At 37.7% G+C, this 18522-nt stretch overlaps 1 protein-coding gene across 4 annotated transcripts in view; it reads right to left on the minus strand.

Moving 5' to 3' along the window:
• GABPB1 (GA binding protein transcription factor subunit beta 1) overlaps window positions 1–18522 on the minus strand; it is a 20314-nt gene continuing 1792 nt past the window's right edge. For 2 of the 4 annotated variants that reach the window (XM_065847779.2, XM_065847780.2), the window contains exons 2-9: window positions 13132–13239; window positions 12054–12221; window positions 11391–11585; window positions 10122–10269; window positions 9659–9772; window positions 7923–8108; window positions 6462–6577; window positions 1–1766 (exon numbers count right to left, since the gene is read on the minus strand). In XM_065847779.2, coding sequence (XP_065703851.1) covers window positions 1614–1766; window positions 6462–6577; window positions 7923–8108; window positions 9659–9772; window positions 10122–10269; window positions 11391–11585; window positions 12054–12221; window positions 13132–13239 — 1188 coding nt within the window. In that variant the 3' untranslated portion in view covers window positions 1–1613. Of the gene's footprint in view, window positions 1767–6461; window positions 6578–7922; window positions 8109–9658; window positions 9773–10121; window positions 10270–11390; window positions 11586–12053; window positions 12222–13131; window positions 13240–13579; window positions 15090–18522 lie in introns of those variants that run through there. The other 2 variants (XM_065847781.2, XM_065847782.2) reach the window with 2 other exon arrangements.

Below are 18522 nucleotides of genomic sequence, written 5' to 3' on the forward strand. Positions count from 1 at the left end.
TATGTGGAAAAGATATTTAATTGTAAAATAGAAAAAGTAGGCCAGAGTACAGTTTTAAGGGTAATTCTTCTGTGTACAGTATAGGTAAACTAGACTTTTTGCTTAAGTTTATATAAACAATTCCATAAAAGCAGTGAAACATGGAACAACAAAGCAAAGCACAGAGAGTTTTATCTTGCCAAAAAGGAATCTGCACAGTAGTTCAAAATTTAACGTAACACAGCACTGAACAATCTTAAGGCAGCTCAGTCTAAGCACAGGACTAGAAGGCAGGAACTCCTGAGATCCGTCCTCAGGTCCACCACGGATTCTCGTGGTCTCGGGCCAGTCATTTCACACTCCCTGTGTTGCGCTTATACCAGTTACAAAACTGAGACAATAACACTCACCTGCCTCAGGCAGTACAGGAAGGGTTCTTTAAAAGGTTTTATAATGCTCTGAAGATGTGGCGTGCTATATAAATCCTAAGCATAATAGATCACTGCACAGACACGCACAAACACAGTATCACAGTGAAGGACAATGATGCGAGGTACGAAGAGCATCACTACAACGTAAAAAAATTCCTTGTCCAATTGCATAATTCAAATGCAAAAGTCCATTTAGAAAAAAAATGTATCACTGAAAGAATTTCAAGGCTATGGGGGAAAAGAGATTAATAGGAATATTCTAAAAGAACTACTATTTGTGTTCCAGCGGAGACATTCTTTTAATTACTGAGCTTGTTTGTACTGGAAAATTGTAAGACACACCAAGTGAAGTTTCAATGCCTCCACTACCGAATTTTAAATCGCCTATAATATGTAAATCAAGATGGTTTTGTTGTTCTTTTTAGTTACAAATTACATTCTTCCAAGAAATATACCATCCACAATAAAACTGGCTGCTATCTTACTTCGAATGACCTATAGGCTAAACATCTTCCTCATCTTTGCTGAAAAATACCTATGCAAGATGTATGTGTAGAAATTATAAAAACATGCAGCATATGTACAAACTGAAAAGTTTAAAAAATATTAGCTTCATATACATGTAAATCTACTTGGATATATCTGAAATTAAATATAAAAATTTCACCGCCTAAATAAAAAACCAACCAAAAATGGTTTTCAGAGAATCTGAGACAACTACTTAAAGCTGTACAAAGATTTCCACCTGGAAATGTCTTATTCAGAGAAGTTGTTACCATGTAGAAATAACTGTTAATTAATTTTGTCACATAATTCATTTTCAAGTTGTCAGCTTAAATCAACAACATCACCCTTAAAACTGTTCTGTTTTTCAGGAGTTAGATTCATACTAAAATCAAAAATTTCACAAAAACATTGGCTTTGCGTGTTTCTGGATCCCTTCAAAAAGATTTATCAACTCATTTGGAAACTGTAAAAAAAACAACTATTTACAGTATTTCATTTTAAATACTTTTCACAATTTCTAAATTCAGAGTTTTTATGTTACAAGAAATTAATCGGAGCTCACGGCTTAAGTCCAGTTATCAACTTGTAGCATCTTCTCTATCACGTAATCCTGCGTCTGTACCTATACGGGGTACAGTTCAAGATTGTACTGCAGGTTTTGGAAAGTAACAGGCTTTGCAGTATGTTCATGTTTTATTAAACGGCTTCTTTATTAGTCTGGAGGCGGTTCATTGCCTCTAACTTCTGCCGATAGGCCTCTGCTTCTTGTTCTTTCTTTAGAAGCTGCTGACGATATTTTTGTGCTTCTCTGTTTGCCTCATCCAGCTGTTTCTGAAGAGTTTCTCTTTCCTATTAGAAACAGAACCAGCAATATTTTGTCAAATATGTATCAAATACAAGTTAAAACGGCAAATACTTTTCCTTTACATGCGGCTCAAGTGTTAGGGGGTATCATGGAGAAACGGTTCAGTTCTTACTCAGGCAAACCTATTTCAATGCTGCTGTGGTCATTAGACATGAACTATCACACCAGACAACTCGCCACTATAAGGCTTGAAGTGTAAATATAGTAAACCCAAATGTCTTCAGCTGCAAAGATACCAAGCAAGTCTTCATGGAAAAAAAAGATTGAAATAAAAAAAAGCGGAACCACGGTGATTAAATAACACAACATAGTAACATTTCTCCAATGATTCAATACCCTTTGTTACTTTTTAGAATTGGAATCCAATCTAACAGGATTGTCCATTTCTGTTGTATTTCTAATCAGACAGTAGAATGAAAAACCTAAGAGCAATTTGCACTGGTGACAGCTACCCGCTAAAACATACACCTAACTGGTTTCCAAGTGAAATGATCTGCAGTGATTGACACTACGCAATTCAGAGGTATAATTGCATCCCAAGGATACCACATGTTTATGAATTAATAGGTATTCAGCTAGCTAAACTTTTTTCAGTTCAAAAGGAGTAACTTAAGGCTCCATCCTGCATACAAGTTTGTTGGGGACGGCTTTAAAGTGGTTTCCAAGCAAAATAATACAGGAAATGCCACTTCCCATGAAGCTGTCTTAGGAACGAAGGAGAATGCATTTCTGTTGCCAATGACGTAGGTACTGTCATTTTGTTTGATGCTGCATTGAGCCCAGTTGAAAAAGCAATTTGCTTGGAAAATAGTTTTGTTTTGATCTTCAAGCAAATACCATTTCATTAAAGTGCATCATACTTTTATGAGTAAGGTGGCATTTGATTTCAAATCATTCTTTCCCCTGTAGTTGTTAAGCAGCCACAGTAGGGAAGTTGTCAGAAAAGCAAAATATCTCTCAGAAAAACAAAACTCTTATCAAAGACATGGGCCCAGTGAAAATAAGTTGCCTTTTCGGCTTATTCCCATCCCGGCAGTTCAGTATTACATTCCCATTTAATACCTCAAAGAGTTGTTTGAAAGTTTCTCCCCCCACACCCCCATAAGAGCATCCCTATTCTTCACCTCTTTGATGCACTCACATATTTTCATGGTCACAGCCTGAAAATACAAAACACTCTGCCTCCCTTCTACTTGCTACTGTTCTCAGCACTTGTCACAGTCACATTTAGCAATCACATGCTGTGCTGAATGTGCTGGAATATAATGACATAGGTGATCAGATCATTGCTAACAGCAGCATCTGTATAGCAAAAACAACAGGTGAAGGAGAGATGTTATTAACAGGTTATAAAGACCAGCTTACAACACAGAAGAGAACAAACTCCATTAAGTGCAACCTGGGTTTACACATGGCTTTAAGAGCTGAAGGAAGCTAGCTAGGCTTTGCTTTATATGGAGCATATGCTGATGAAATGATAGCTCATTGGATCTTGCTTACTTATTTGAGAAAGAACTTAAGCTTCCATCTCTGAAAATTTGGGTTCTGCTTTTTAAGTAGCTTTATGAATGGCCAGCCTATGTAGGAACTGGACTGACAAATGCCAAGTGAACGGTAGAGCCTACATCTCAAAGGATCTGAAATACATCCATGATGTGCCAGCACCATACTGCTACTTTTGTGAGTTATCTGTGTTGTTTAAGGGGAGCCAACAGCTCATGTAAAACAGCCTTGGGAAGTAGGAAGTTGGTGAGGAGAGCTACAAGACAGTTCCCAGAGAAGCAGTGAAACCCATCAATCCTGCTACGTGTGGAAAGCAACCCTTCCCTCCCGAGGGCACTCAGCTCTGGGATAGACTGAGCTGGGCATTATCTCTCTCATGCATTTGTAACATGAAGAACATCAGAAATCTACCACTAGCAAGAAGCAGAGCTGCTCTATAAGAACCACGAGTAGCTCACCGGCCAGCGCTTCTGCAAGGTATTACGAGTTACCACTGCTACAGAGTGTGCACAGCCCGCAAACACCCGGGGCGGAGAGGTTCTCAGAACACAGCTTAGGAGTGTTTCCCACAGAAGAGAGAAATAGAGCCACGTACCCACAAGGAGCACAGCGCATTAAGGAAGGGATAGGAAAAACATGTAAAAAGAAATCTTGGTGGCAGAGAAGATAAAAGCAGTATCTACCAGACTAGCAATGTGCGGCAGTCCAGCAGTTAATAGGTGTAGTTTTTAGCCACAGTCCCAACATAAACAGAATGACATAAGGAACTGAGGCCAAGAACACTGTCCACTCAGCAGTGGAAAGAGATGAACGCTTCTGAGAGCAACGCAGATCTAGAGCCAGCTGAACAATGAACGTTGGTTCCTTAACTTTGACATCTAAAACAGGAAGGACTATATCTGGTCTATTAATGTCATCAAATCCAGAAAGTGTTCTTAGGGCATTCTTTAGAACACAACTGAAAATCTTCTAATTATCTGAAGTCCTTTTGTATCAGTACAAAATCATACCCAGGTAAAAATCATATCGGAGGATCCTGAGCACTCTTAAGAAATCTTCCATTTTATCAAGGAATTTTCTTCCTAATAGGGGCACCCATAACTAAAATAACCAAACCAAACATTTTTTTTTAACAACAGAAAAAGCAGGGATATGAATTCCCTAATACAATTGATTTACAATCATGATTTTTTTTAAGTCTAATGAAATGATTATCCTGGTTCTAAGGCATGTTACCTTTCAAACACGCAACACGGGAAAGACAGTCAAATTCGAGAATTAAAATAAAAAAAATCACTGTGTGTTAATGAATGATGCATGAAAATGAAAAAGAGAGTATGTGTGTGACATGGGGTTTTTTTTGCTGCCATCCTATGTTTAGAACATCAAACTGTTTAGGAAAACTGCTATCACTCTTCAAAACGAGCTGAAATGCTTGAACTTAACAGGCCCAAAAGAGAAAAATCAACAAATATGACTACAGCATTAGTTGTTCACAATACTTTCACAGGCAAGTTTGTCACCTCACATGAATGGGAGGATGTTCAACTTAAATACTTTCAAACTACAGTTAACTGTTTGTGCACCATGAATTTACAACAGCTGAAAAAAGCGCTCTTAGCCTTGAATCAGCTTTTCATAGCAAAAAAGTGAATGAACCACCAGGGAGGCAAATAAACCAAAAAATAAAGGTTTTCTACATTAAAAAATTCAGGTGTTCACCACCTGTACCCCTGTGAACCACACTATGGCTCCTGAATCAAGTGCCCTCCACTACAGGCACAGATCTGCGTCTGCATCTCCAGCTGTACAGGCTGTACAAACTCAGTCCTCAAAACCTGCACTTAACGGTAGCAAATCAAGTAACTCATTTAAACCAACTTCTTTTGATATTTGAGAAATGTGGTTAAAATATGTAACTGAAACGGGTAATCCTCTTAGAAGAATTATTTTTACTGTTACACCAACTGTCTGTAATTGGGAACAGGTCAATTTATTCCTCAACCAATCTAGATTTTTTTTTTCCCTTCACCTAACAGAATTATTAAAATATTTAAGGAAACATAATTTCCTTTAGGAATAATTCAGGCAGATGTTTAAAAGTGTGAACAAAATAAATGCTTTTATTGTAACAGTCATACATTTAAAAAATGCAGCAAGAAAATGGCAAATGTCATGATAATCTGTAATGACCACAAAGCTGCAAAGGCCAAAAGTACTTGATGTGACAACTTAAGGACAGGCAAAGCAAGTGATGAATGGTGGTAATTATTGTTATTAGACATGGATAACACATAGCACATACTGTACAATAAAAACTATTCAATTAGGCACAATTCAATAATATGAACAGAAATTAGAGAATACAACCTTTGGTAAATGAAATGTCATGGAGCTGACAAAATGAGAACTTACAGCCTTGTCAAGGCAGACAGCAATTTTCACACACTTTTGACCAAAACTGGTCAGCACAGTTAGAAGTAACAGAAGAAGGAATGAGATGGTTGACCTATTCTGGTTAATATAAAAAAAGCTATAATTTTAAATTGAACAGCCACATCTATTTGTCATATATAAAAAGAAAAGCTCTCTCAATGTCTTCTGCACTATCAAAACCCAGGATAGTGCAAAGATGTGCAATAGTAAACTGCTCCAGAATTAAAAAAAAAAGACAGATAAAAATTGACAAACACAGAATCTTACTGTTTCACATTTCCATTAACAGTTATCTAGATATCATGAATGGAAAGGAAACATTGCTAAAAATATGATCTCACAATCAGGACAAGCATGTGGTCATAACAGAAAGATGAGGGTACAGTACTCTCATTCACTGCTGGCAGAAATTGTCAAGTTACTCGATAATATATTGGTTCCTAGTTTTAAAAACTAGCTAGTGATCTTAAAAGAAAAACAAAAAAATTAAGTTATACTTAAAGAAGTGTCACTTTTATGTGCACGACCAGAGGATGAAGTAAACAGCCCTCCTATGTTCCTTTTACAACAGCTTTGTAAAAGATGAATTCCAGTAACAAGGGAGACTGAACAAGTTATTGTTTTACACACTTCATTCTGTGGTTACACGAAATAAAATTCTAGAGCAACACAAGAAACCACAACCAGGTACTCAGTGCTGAACAGTCTGGTTAACACACATCACGTAACATACTCCTTACTTCTATTTCCGCAGACTCCACACGATTTTCAACAATCTCAATGCACTGTCTCTTCACTGGAGGTTCTTCGCTTATCACAGTTTCTTCAGCAATGTCTGTTGCTGGAACTGTTAATACTGAAAACATATTTGTACATATAAATACATTTACTTCAAACAATATTTGCACTATATAAAATTAATATAATTTAGCCGTTTTATTAACAGCAATAAAATGCTAAGACTTTCCCTTTATGCAAACACAACTATACAAAGTGCATTATAAAGTCAGGACAGGGAAGATTTACTAAAAACTTGAGCCGCTTGTGTGCTACTAATGAATTTAAAACTTCTTTGTTGCTGAGGTCTACAATAGTTAGCTGTTAATCTGCAGTATCAATGCCGTTCTTCACAGAGTAAACAGATATAGAAATGATTTGCAGCAGAGTTATCAGCCTGTCAATTCTGTAACTTACATAGCAGACCATCTCCTTTATAATGTTTCTTAATACTAAATACAAAGCTGGCTCTTTGATTTTGATTAATTAGAACATTAGATTAATTAGGTAATCTGAAAACCCAGTAGTTATTAACCTTGGAAGAAAAAAAGCAGGGATCTAAAGAGATTCATACTCTAATTTCCTCATGCAACCATCTGGCAAATAAATGTTGTGACTGTCACTTCGGTTACTACCTACACACATTCATGCTTTCTGATAAGTAGCTGTACATGTTCAGATAGACTGTGAACCAAAACATTTGTTTCTGGTGTTCAACTCTACAAGCTCCACACTGGGAGTCCTCATGAAGGAACCAGGGAAGGAATCATTTTTGTCTAAACAGTAGTGACAGCGCATCTTAAGAAGAAATCAGGGAAAACACACTAATGTCACAAAACAACACTTCTCACACTAGTAGCTTCTACAAACAAAGTACATATGGCCCAGCAGGACAATTTGTGTCACCCTGGCTTCATCAGTTCTGCCACTGCCCCGCTAAAACCTCAAGCACCTCAAGACGTGGGTTTTCCTCTGTAAAGAACACGCTCCATGGGACTTGCACAGCTTGCTGCATGCATCAGATTTCTAAATCCAAGCTTCACCTCCCAGCACTATCTCCAGTGAGGCAATAACATAAGTATCAGAAGAAAGCTTTTGTTTTACTCCATCTTCCAGTTCTTGTAACAAGTTTGCAAGAATCAAGCTTATTGAAGGCAAAGCAAGCAGTTATAACTTTTCTCTTAAGTGTCCCATTTCTCTTCCACACCGTTTAGTAATTCTTCCGTTCAGACTCAGCTGACATGTAGTAACTCACTGACCTGCAGCAGCTCAGGTGTCTGAGCCTTCTGCAGTGTATGAATTCAAAGACATATTTAAATTGATTATTACACCAAATTGTCCAAGTCATTTACACTTAACAATTTATTATTACTACTATAACTAAAATAGTTCCTCAAGTTCAAACCATACAAGTTTCCACTCACCCTGCTGTCCATCTGGCATGGTCACAATGATGGGTTGCCCTATTCCACTGGTTGGGATCGAATGCAGATTACCAAGCTGAATGCCGTCCGTAACTATGGTAATAACTTGCTGACCCCCGGAACTGACAACTTGCTGAATAGCACCATCCACAGATTCTGCAGTCACAACCTCCTCTGTGGCCACAACTATGAACGGATTAGTAAAGGAATTAAGTCAATCTATATATAAAGCTTTATGATTTCAAATTTATTTTGGTACAGCCGAGAAGTTTTTTACCTCTCTTAAAATTTTATCCTGCCCACTCTCCAGTTAATGCATGACTACATATTGTTAATAGCAATTTTTCACTGGGCCAACATAAAGAATTTACATTTTTAAATATACACACAACTCTGTCTTGGTTTACCTTGCTCATTGATAAAACACTTTTTAAATTTAGCACGTTTCCTAATAGACACACGTCACTCAAAATTGATGCTCTGGGTTCAGCGTTAACATGACAGCAAGAACAAGAGCTGTCTTTAAGAACACAAATAACTTTTCCATTGCATACAAGCTGGACTAAGTTACACCAACACTGGAATAAAAAAAAATTAACTTGAAATACTAGTTTGAAACTACTCCTCGACCAGTGCCTTGTCAGGTGCACCTCAGGACCCAGCCATTATTCCTCTGCTCACTGTATTAACAGACTGAACAGGTACTTCAAACACAACCCCAACTTTCTTTATTATAAGAAGTATGAAACAGGACTAAAGCAAAAGTTCTGCAGAGCTGACATTTTTACACCTTTAAAGGAGAACGATAAAGCTAAAAAAGTAAAATATTGTGTGTACATCATTTTACAGGTAAAAGCAAAAATAAAAAAAATCCCAGCTCAACCAAATATTTCAAATTAATTATTCAATAATGAGTATTACAGCAGTGATCTCTCACAGTTCTATACTACATCTATAGGTAAGGCAAGATAAGGGAAAGACTGCGTTCAAAACTACAACACATACCACACTTTGCACTATATGCTGTAACTGGGGTCTTACACTAATACCCTTTTAAAAAAACCAAGATACTGAGACAAAGGGCAAGATCACTAGTAGCACAATCAAAGAATTCCAAGCACTAACTCTGTATTTTATTTTCAATTTGGCAGGGTAAAAGCAAAGCCTTTGATTTAAATAATAGACATCAGAGTGCCTTCTACTACAGAGATGAAATTAAACCCCTATAGACTGTGTTATGATGCTCAAGATGAGAGAAGGTAGATAAAACCCTGCAGCTTTCATCTTTTAAGTTAATTACAATATAACATACACACACAAAAATCACTCTGTAGTTCAAATAATGACTGCAGTCATTGCCTTCTGAAGATCTTTATGTTCAGAGATTACTGTCCTACAGCACTACTTAAATATTCAAAGACTATGTTTATTCACTAAACCAAAACAGTAAGCCCTACATGAATGATTGGTGTTTTATTGAATTTGAGTTGGCTTCCAAGTACAGGCTCAGCCGTAAAACAGACCACTGTCACCAAAACGTCCATGTTTCAAATGCCAATATTAGCTGGTGTGGCAAACAGCCCCTATTTTTCAGTTTCAAGCTCAACATTGTGCTTTTAGTTCTGGAAGGAAAAGTTATTTCAACTTCTTCAGACCTTGAAACGAAAATGGAGATTTTGTCTAAAAAGAAGTTATTCTATATAAAAGAAAAATATCCCCATCAATAGCTTTCTAACCTGGTGTTTCTGAAGAATTAGACAGAGGAGCTGATGCTTCTGCTAAAGCTGCCAACGTGGCTAATACTGATGTCGATGAATTTCCAAACTGTACAGCGGACACTCCTGTTTCATCTAGTAGGATGAAAAAAAAAAAAAAATTCATAAATTTAAAACCAGTGAAGTGCCTTTTTTATTATTATTATTGCACTGAAGCTTCTAACACACACTCTGTTCTCAGCAACATTCTTCTAAACCAAACCGCTACTCTGAAGGCAAGCTTGTTAAGCAAACACAACTTCTGATAATTTACCTCTGTGAAGACTGTTGCTTTAAGTACCTAGATATTTACAACACACAAAAAACACTGAAGAGGAACATGGTAATTATTCTTACCACTGTTTTTCCTCAAGCTTTTTCACTAAACAGCGATAATCGATAAACGTATAAAATCCCACTAGCTATCCTATAGACATCTAAATACCTGTTCCATTTGATGTATTTGCAGAAGATACCAGACCTGTTAGGTTCACCACCCCTCCAGGTCCAATGATGAACTGTGGTGTTGCTGCATGTATCGTCACAGTGTCCGGACTCTCTGGATTTGTATTGATTTGGTTCTGCATTGCAATCTAGGAGACAAAGGTAATAATATCATTCCAATTGTAGGTATAAAGAAGTTATTTACCTTGTAAGAACTAGAATTATTGCACATTCCACTCAAACGGGGAGTATCTCCCTTGTTATGCTCCTGCAATATACACACACCACATTGCATCTTGTGCCCTGTGTAAGTACATGAGAAACTTTTTTTTCTGGCTGAAATCTAAAGACAAAAGGTCTGTTGAAGAGAAAGAGAGTAACAACACACTGCTACTTCACCTCATCGTTTATTTTAAACAAAGACGACCATATAAAGGCAAGGCCCTTTTGTAGATGTGCAAGCTCAAGTATCTAAAATAAGAGGCCTGAAGAACAAAGACTTGTGGCAGCTACATGCCAAGAGTATCGGCTCTGACAGCTTAGTAATTCCCATTAATTGTAGATGGCATTTTTCTTTTTGCCTTTCTTTGAATTATTGACTTTTATTTACTACATCCTTTCTGCAATGAAGAGGAGGCTAAGGGAACAGACCAGAAGTTCATACAGTTCAAGATGCAGGGGAACAACAGATTGATACAGTGGCATATGGGTATTTTTCATTTGTTTTCTATTCCATTCTCAATAATGCTTAGCATTTATTTTGCCTTCAGGAACATGAACAATGATCACACGCTTCCATGGAAATATCTACTATAATCCAAATCCCAATCACTCCAGCAATTCAATCCTTGTTTTTCTAATTCTGGAGAAATTGCCATCTCTTCTCCCCTCCTGATCGCCAACGGTTCGGAAATTATTGTCCATACATGAAGGCAACTGAATGCCAGGGTATAGTCAAAACATATTGGCAGAGCAGGGAGTTAAGTTTTATGCCTTGCTTGTGAAGACTCCACCTAGTTCTGTGTACTACGACACTGAAATTTAAGGAAATAAAGGATACTTATCCTTGACTTTGTAGGTAGTGAGAACGCTCTTCGGTCAGCTAATGTTTACTAACATTCACCTTATTTCCATGTCATGAACTAGCCTGGAGTTCAGCATTATCAGTCAATACATGGTCTCACAACTGCTATATTAAAAGCTTAATTTATCCCATGTGTAAACAAATACTTCGCTCTAAGTTTCCATAACCTCATAAATCAGAAGTTACCTGTAATATTTCTGCAAGGTCTTCATTTCCATTGTCTACTGCAATATCTAATGCCGTTTTGCAAAATTTACTCTGTGCGTGAACATCTGCTCCGTACTTTATTAAAAGTTCTACAACTTCTTGGTGGTTATGTTCAGTAGCCCAGTGAAGTGCAGTCATTTTGAGCATGTCCTTTGCATTTACATCAGCACCGTGCTACAAACAAGATCATTGAATAAACTATGTCATTAGAAGTATCTGAATTCAACAATACTGGTCACAGAATGAAGCCCAAAATTGTCCTTCTCTAGTAGTAATGTCCTGTTATCTTACATTTATGAATTTATTAAAAGTACCTTAATCTAACTACCAAACAAATTATTTACTTCAAAGGTTTTAAGACTCCCTAAAACACAACTTCTTGGTTCTAAAAGCTGTTACTCACACAATTTCAAATTAGGAAGCAGTATATTTTGAAACAGAAATAAATAATTCACCTAAAATCGTGATTATTTTGATGTTAAAATCGATTAGAGTTTAACAGGAAAACAAAGCATTCAATGCACATAGCATAAATATTCATACCATTTCAATGTTGGTTTAATGACTAAAAGGAAATTGCAAATATTTTATCATAAACCCTTGTAATATCCCCACCTCAGAGCTTATTTCAGCAGTCTTTACCTTAAGTAAGACTTCTACTATGCTGGCATGGCCTTCCGACGCTGCCATATGTAATGGAGTTCTGTCCACTTTGGTTCTGGCATCCCGACTTACACCTGCTCGCAGCAACACTTCTGTTGTTGAGTAGTGGCCATACTGTGCTGCTAGATGAAGTGGAGATGTTCCCAACTGTAATGTAACAGAAAAAGCAGAGTTTTAACAGATGTTGGCATGAAGTACTTACGCTGCAGCTATCAAACTCACGTGTCAGGCCACCATTTCAAAATCATTCTCCCTTGCAGTCTCAACGAAAGAAGCTGTCAGGGCTTTTACAGAGTGCAAAGAGGAAAAAAAGAAAGGTTTGTTGTTTGGTTTTGGTTGTTTGCTGTTTTGGTTTTGGTTGTTTGCTGTTTTGGGTGTTGTTTGTTTTCAACAATCACAAAAATCAGCTCGCTCAGCTCACTGGGAGCAACTTTTTGATGTCTGTTCTGTTTTTTCTGTCTTTGTGAGGCCAACCCCTATTTTTAGTCTTAGTCAGCACACTACACCAACATTGGAAGGGACCTCTACAAGTCGTTTAAGTCCAATCTCCTGCTCAGAACAGAGTCAACTTGGAAGTTAGGTCATTAAGTAGCTTAAGGCTCTTAATGGCTTGTAAATACCCTAGAATTTTAGGTCCCTGACTTCTTTATACAGCCTATTTAAAACCAGGCATCTCCACAAGACAGAGCGCCTGTTTCAGGGAATTCTCAGCTGCACATACGATGTAGTTGGGACTGCTTTCTTAATGCAGGCCTCTGACTATACTAAATGCACGAACACAATACCTAGGAGGACGATTGCTGCTTTCTCCCATTAACCAAAGTTCATCTTAAAAACTACCAGAGCAAGCTCATTCACACACTGCTACTAAAATCAGGAGGAGGTCATATGAAGAAACATTTTAATTTTGAATTAGGCATTAGATGATGTGACTGCAGAATTCCAAGAAGAAAGTCCCAAGGCTTGCTACATAAGTGCTGAACGGTAATAATCCTATTTTCTTCTTCAGGTGAGAAAAGTAACCAGAGTTACTAAACACGGCAAGAGTTTTTATTACCCAGTCTGTGGTAAAAGGTGCTCCATTTGCCATCAAAATCCGAACTTCATCATCTTGACCTGCTCGTGCAGCTTCTAAAAGTTTCTTTCCCAAATCTACTAGTGACATCTAGTGAAGGACATAAAGGAATAGAAAGAAAAAAATCAAAACATTAATACTACTTTAAGCACACAAATGCTGCTGTAATTTTTTTAAAATTATTATTCCTGAACTACTCTGAAAAGTTCAAAACCTGGGGTTGATATTTTAGCCATGAGAACATGTTTTACTGATGGCAATAAGCAGCTTTATTTCAGAATTACTTTTGTCAGCCAAACAGAACAGACTAGGGTGAAGATTCCAGTATTACAGTGCTGTGACGATAGCAGGTGCAAAGTTATATCAAACTAAATTTAAACTGGACTGGATGAACCTTTCTTACAGCAGAAAGTGGTTCAGAAGGTCTCACCTGATACTGCAATCTGCTGCGGCTTTGTCCAGCTTTCAAACAGCCGTCTTTGTCCAGCTTTCAAACCCCGGCTGCTGCGACACACGCCCCAAGGCACTACACTCACTTCTCCACAATGCCTATAGGTATCTAAGAGGTGTGTACCACTACGTAAACATGTTTAAATAGGTATGAAACACACCACCTTTCTGACATCCTGTCCATCACATCATTTTCTTCACCCTAAAATAGAATTTCTGTATTCCTAGCTACAAAATGACGCAATAGGTATATATTATTGTACTATTTGCATCAGATATATGAACTAAAATCCCTGAAAACAAACATTAATGCCTGCTTCCTGTCTATAGTTACTAAAAACATGTTAAGTGCAAAATTTTGCTTGAGACGTGACCAAGATACTAGCTGAAAAAACTCACATCACCTTTAGATAATCACCCCTTCACAGCACTCAAAATTTCATATAATACAGAGCATACAAAACTATACGTAGACAAACAGCACTTATCTATGTTTCTGTTGCAAAGATTTCCTAGTATAACATTTTTCTAAACCCACTCTATTTCATACTTGCTATTAAATTTGTTCAGTAAAAAGAAAAATTATAACTAAGCTATAATTCACACTACTAACCAAAATATATCATTAACGTTTTAGTTCTACACATATTTTCTGCTATGAGGATGCTAAGAATGGAATTACTTTCATCAGTTGTTTCCAGTCACAAGGAAAATTAAGTGTGCATTACTAATAACAGCAGCTCCAAGGCCATGCAGCCAATTTCCTACTTAGAGTATATCAGCTCAGAAGGAAATCCCTATAGGGTAATTTTTAATCTCTTCAACATATACTTTTATCACAAAACCAATGTATTTAGAAAGCTCTCTGCACTTGGCTCAACTGGCAAAATGCACATGGCAAGTTGCTCAATAACCCGAAAGCTATTGACTTTGGAAGAAATTAGAAAGGAAGATGGAACTACTGCAAATGCAGAACTCCAACGTGTATCAGTAGAGCCATGAACCGGAGCAGATTACCTCTTTGGCTACAGAACTGACTGCAGGCACCAATATCCCCTTCACCAAGGTAATGCTCCATTTATGTCCATCCTTCTAGTATACATGGACATGTTGATTTGTCACCAGCCAGAAAAGGGAAGAGAAGCAGGAAGGTGGCAGGACAGGACAAATACTGACAATGGGAAAGGAAGGAAAAAAGGAGCACAGAGTCAGATGCAGAGGAAGGGATAAGAGCTGACTCTCTTCCATAAAGAAAGAGAAAAACAGGACTAAGAAAAAATGTACTATCCCTGTTAAAGGGAGACACTAAGACTAATGACATCAAACAATAATAGGACAGAGAGGGCACTTGGCAAGTGCAGCAGTGAAATGGAGGAATATAGCACTCTATTTACATGGCACCTTTTTTTGTTCTGTGGCTATTAAAGTAGGAAAGAAGCACATGCAGACACGCCTACTTTTTCTGGTGGTCTAGTACCACCACATCAAGGTCCTCAGAAGCAAAAGGAATTCGGAACGTAATGCAAAACACTGAAATTAGGAACTATTTCAGAAAGGCAACAATTCAATTCCCTTATATTTTAAACACCAACAGAGAAAAGGAACTAACAAAGTCTCCTTTTGGAATGACAGAATAATTGAGGCTGCAGGGGACCTCTCAAGGTCACCAAGTTCCACCTCCCAGTCCAAGCTGGCCCAACAGGCTCCGGCTGCGCAGGTCTCCATCCTGTTGAGGTCTGAATGTCTCTGTGGATGAACATCCCACCAGTTCTTCAGCCCCATTCCAGCGTCTGACCACCCTCAGGGCGAGAGCTGCCTTCTGTGTATACGTGTCTTTTTCCACTAACCAAAAGGCAGCCTTGATAACAAGCTTATACTTCATGTCTTGCAAAATACAAGTCTCACTCCCAGGAGATGTTGGGGACAAACTTCAGCCTGACATTGACAACTTTTCAGAGTGTTTCTGAACCACTACTGTTGAACACACTGTCAGAGGGACACTACAGCAGTTCTCATCCCAATGCAAAACCAACCAGCATTGTACTACACTCAATAACAAATGTTCTATTCAAGGAAAAAGAGGGACACGGAAGATCATACATGACACAACCTTCATTACTATGTATTACTTCCAATAACCAATACTCTCTTGGTTAATATAAAGTGTTTGTACTTTAAACAAGCACAAAGCATCACAGAAGTTTACATATGTTTCATGATGTAGAATTTTAACTTCAGTTATTATAAACCAACACAAATTATTTTAGAAATGAGGTAAAAGTTTCAGTTCTCATGGGGTACTTCAAAGCATGCTTGGGCCATCTAGTGGAAGAAAGTAAAAAACGCACCAAAATTACACTGATGAACTAAAAAAATCACATAATACATCACTAAGCACTAACAAGAGCAACTGAAGATGCCTTTCCAACAAAACCCACGCACATTTAGTCACTTTTAACCAACTAGCATTCACAAAATTTCTCTGGAGTCATCAGCCCAAAGCTGATTCTACTTGACAAACCATTCCAAGGACCAGTGTTGTAAGATCAGGAAACCCTCAAGTAACAACACGTCCCACACTGCCCACCATGCTCTTGCACTGCCAGTACTGGGACACACTGAGAAATTCTTCAAAGAATTCTTTAGCTGTTCTCCTGAGATCAGTTAGTAACACTACAATACCACAGAGATACTATCAAAAGCAAAGTTCTATATATAGTACAATAAAGCACATTTAAAATTGAAATGAGATTTCCATTTCAAAGCAGCACTCTCAGTTAAGCAGCGCTGCTACTTCACGCAGTTGCTACAAATCAACCCCACTGGACTGTGTTAGTGGGGACTCTTCAGTAACTGCGTCACTTCCACCCAGCTTGGTGAGCAGGACAGCTGGGTAATGCTTTGTACGAGGATTCTTTCAGACAATAAAAACATCACTGGCTCTGCAATAAAGTCTTGAGACTATATTACAGTTATGGCAATCTGAGTGTGCTTTCAGACTTCTTATAGCTCCTACACAACTGTGAGAACAGAGGGTTTGTCTACAATTGAGTAAATAGTGAAGGGTTGGACTTCTTTGCATTAACCACCTCCTCAACGTCCACATTTCATTACTGCAATGCTTTCTGTACAGTGTCATTAGCCAGATGAAACAATTAACTGGTACTTAAAACTTAGATCAAATTGTTATTGCTATTTTACTTCTGTTCAAAAGGAAATCACACAGCTGTTCTGTATTCATCTTAGACTTTTTATACAGTCTGTGAAACTCTGAACACCATGCTGTTACCAGAGGGGTATATAACAACACCTGATCGGAGTTTTGGCAGAACTGTGTGAGAAATGGGCTCTGTGGGGAGAGCGAGGAGCTGAAAACCATGCAGCTTGGGCAGCCTGAGGTTCCACACCACAGCCTACAGGCAACAGAGCAGCAGACTCTGCAATCCAAAGGAAGATAAGATTTGGTTTAAGATATTGCAGCACCTTTCAGTCTGGTGTCCTGGCCACTGCAGTGGGAACATCAGCTGGTGAAGATCAACAGGCACAAACCTGCTGTTGCAAAATATCTGCTAACAGAGATCTGGCAGCCATCAGCGCACCTCTACCAAGGCATGTCCCTAAGAGAGACATACTTGGGCTGCAAGAGCATAGACTGCAGCACTGCAATTTACTGCAATGTAAAGTGAATCAATATACACAGTCTCTACGATAAGGATCTGCAACCATTCCTAAAAACACCAAGACAAAGTTCAAAAAAACCTCTAATTAAAGATGTTTCCCTACTGAAGTGACAAGCAGCAGAATCTTACTTGGAAGACACCTTGAGATCCATCACCTCTCACACACATTACATCTGGAAGAATGCCCTTTTTAGAATGTCATTTTCTTTCCACTATTTTAAAAACAAAAATCCACCTGCTTCCTCAGACCTGACCTTCAGAAATGCTATCAATTCCATTTCAATCTTGCACAGCATTGCTAGAATTTTAAAATAGCAATTTCTAACTAACTTTATATGCCTATCCATACCAAGATAAAAATATTTTTGAGCATAGTTAGCAATAACTATTTACATCTTTAACCACGCACTTAGTTTCGATAATTATTAGAATTTAAATAATAGGACCAACTTGGTTTTTTTTTACATCCCAAGATAACAGTGCAACACTTGAACTCAGAACACCACTTCAAAGTTTATTTCAATTACAATTTTGTAACATTTAAAGGAACCAAAAAGTCTGCATTAAGTCTAGGTGTATTTCCATGTGCTAGCATCTTTTAAAGAGCGTGGTATGATTTTACCTTATATAGAATTTAATAGTGATCATAGCGATTTACATAGGATAAAATCAGAAAGTTCCTGTATTGTTTCCTAAGGGAATCACACCCTTCCAAATGCATTTTTACAATGATTTCACATGTCATAGTTCAAACCTTAATAGAAATATCATAGGCTTAGAGCATTCACACTTCTATGATGACAATGAAAACTACACTGATATATCAATTGCAACTGGCTTTAACTCCAGTGCTTTCAACTTTCCTCTATGATTTCGTTGTTTCTAACTAAATTCTCTTTAGTTTGTTAAAACAGCAACATGACTTTCATGTATGTATGAGAAGAAAAATACCTGATCTGAGAAAAGGGATCAGAATACCAAGCATGTTGTTGAATAGCTTAGTGTTTAAGATATTCAAGCCTGTATTTAAGCAGGTCTGTCTTCCAATTAGGTTCATTCATTAATTTAAATTATCACCAATCATCAATGCAACTCCAATAAATATGCAGATGGTAGAAAAGTCTTGTTCTTAAAAGGAGAGCACAAATTTGGCCATTACCTCCAACATAATGCAACATCTGAAAAACATTATTGTGCAACAAGGGTGAACCATTGGCACCAACCAAGATTTGGATTGACAATG

Source organism: Patagioenas fasciata, chromosome 12 (assembly GCF_037038585.1).
Source record: "Patagioenas fasciata isolate bPatFas1 chromosome 12, bPatFas1.hap1, whole genome shotgun sequence".
In the NCBI taxonomy this organism is placed as follows: domain Eukaryota; kingdom Metazoa; phylum Chordata; class Aves; order Columbiformes; family Columbidae; genus Patagioenas; species Patagioenas fasciata.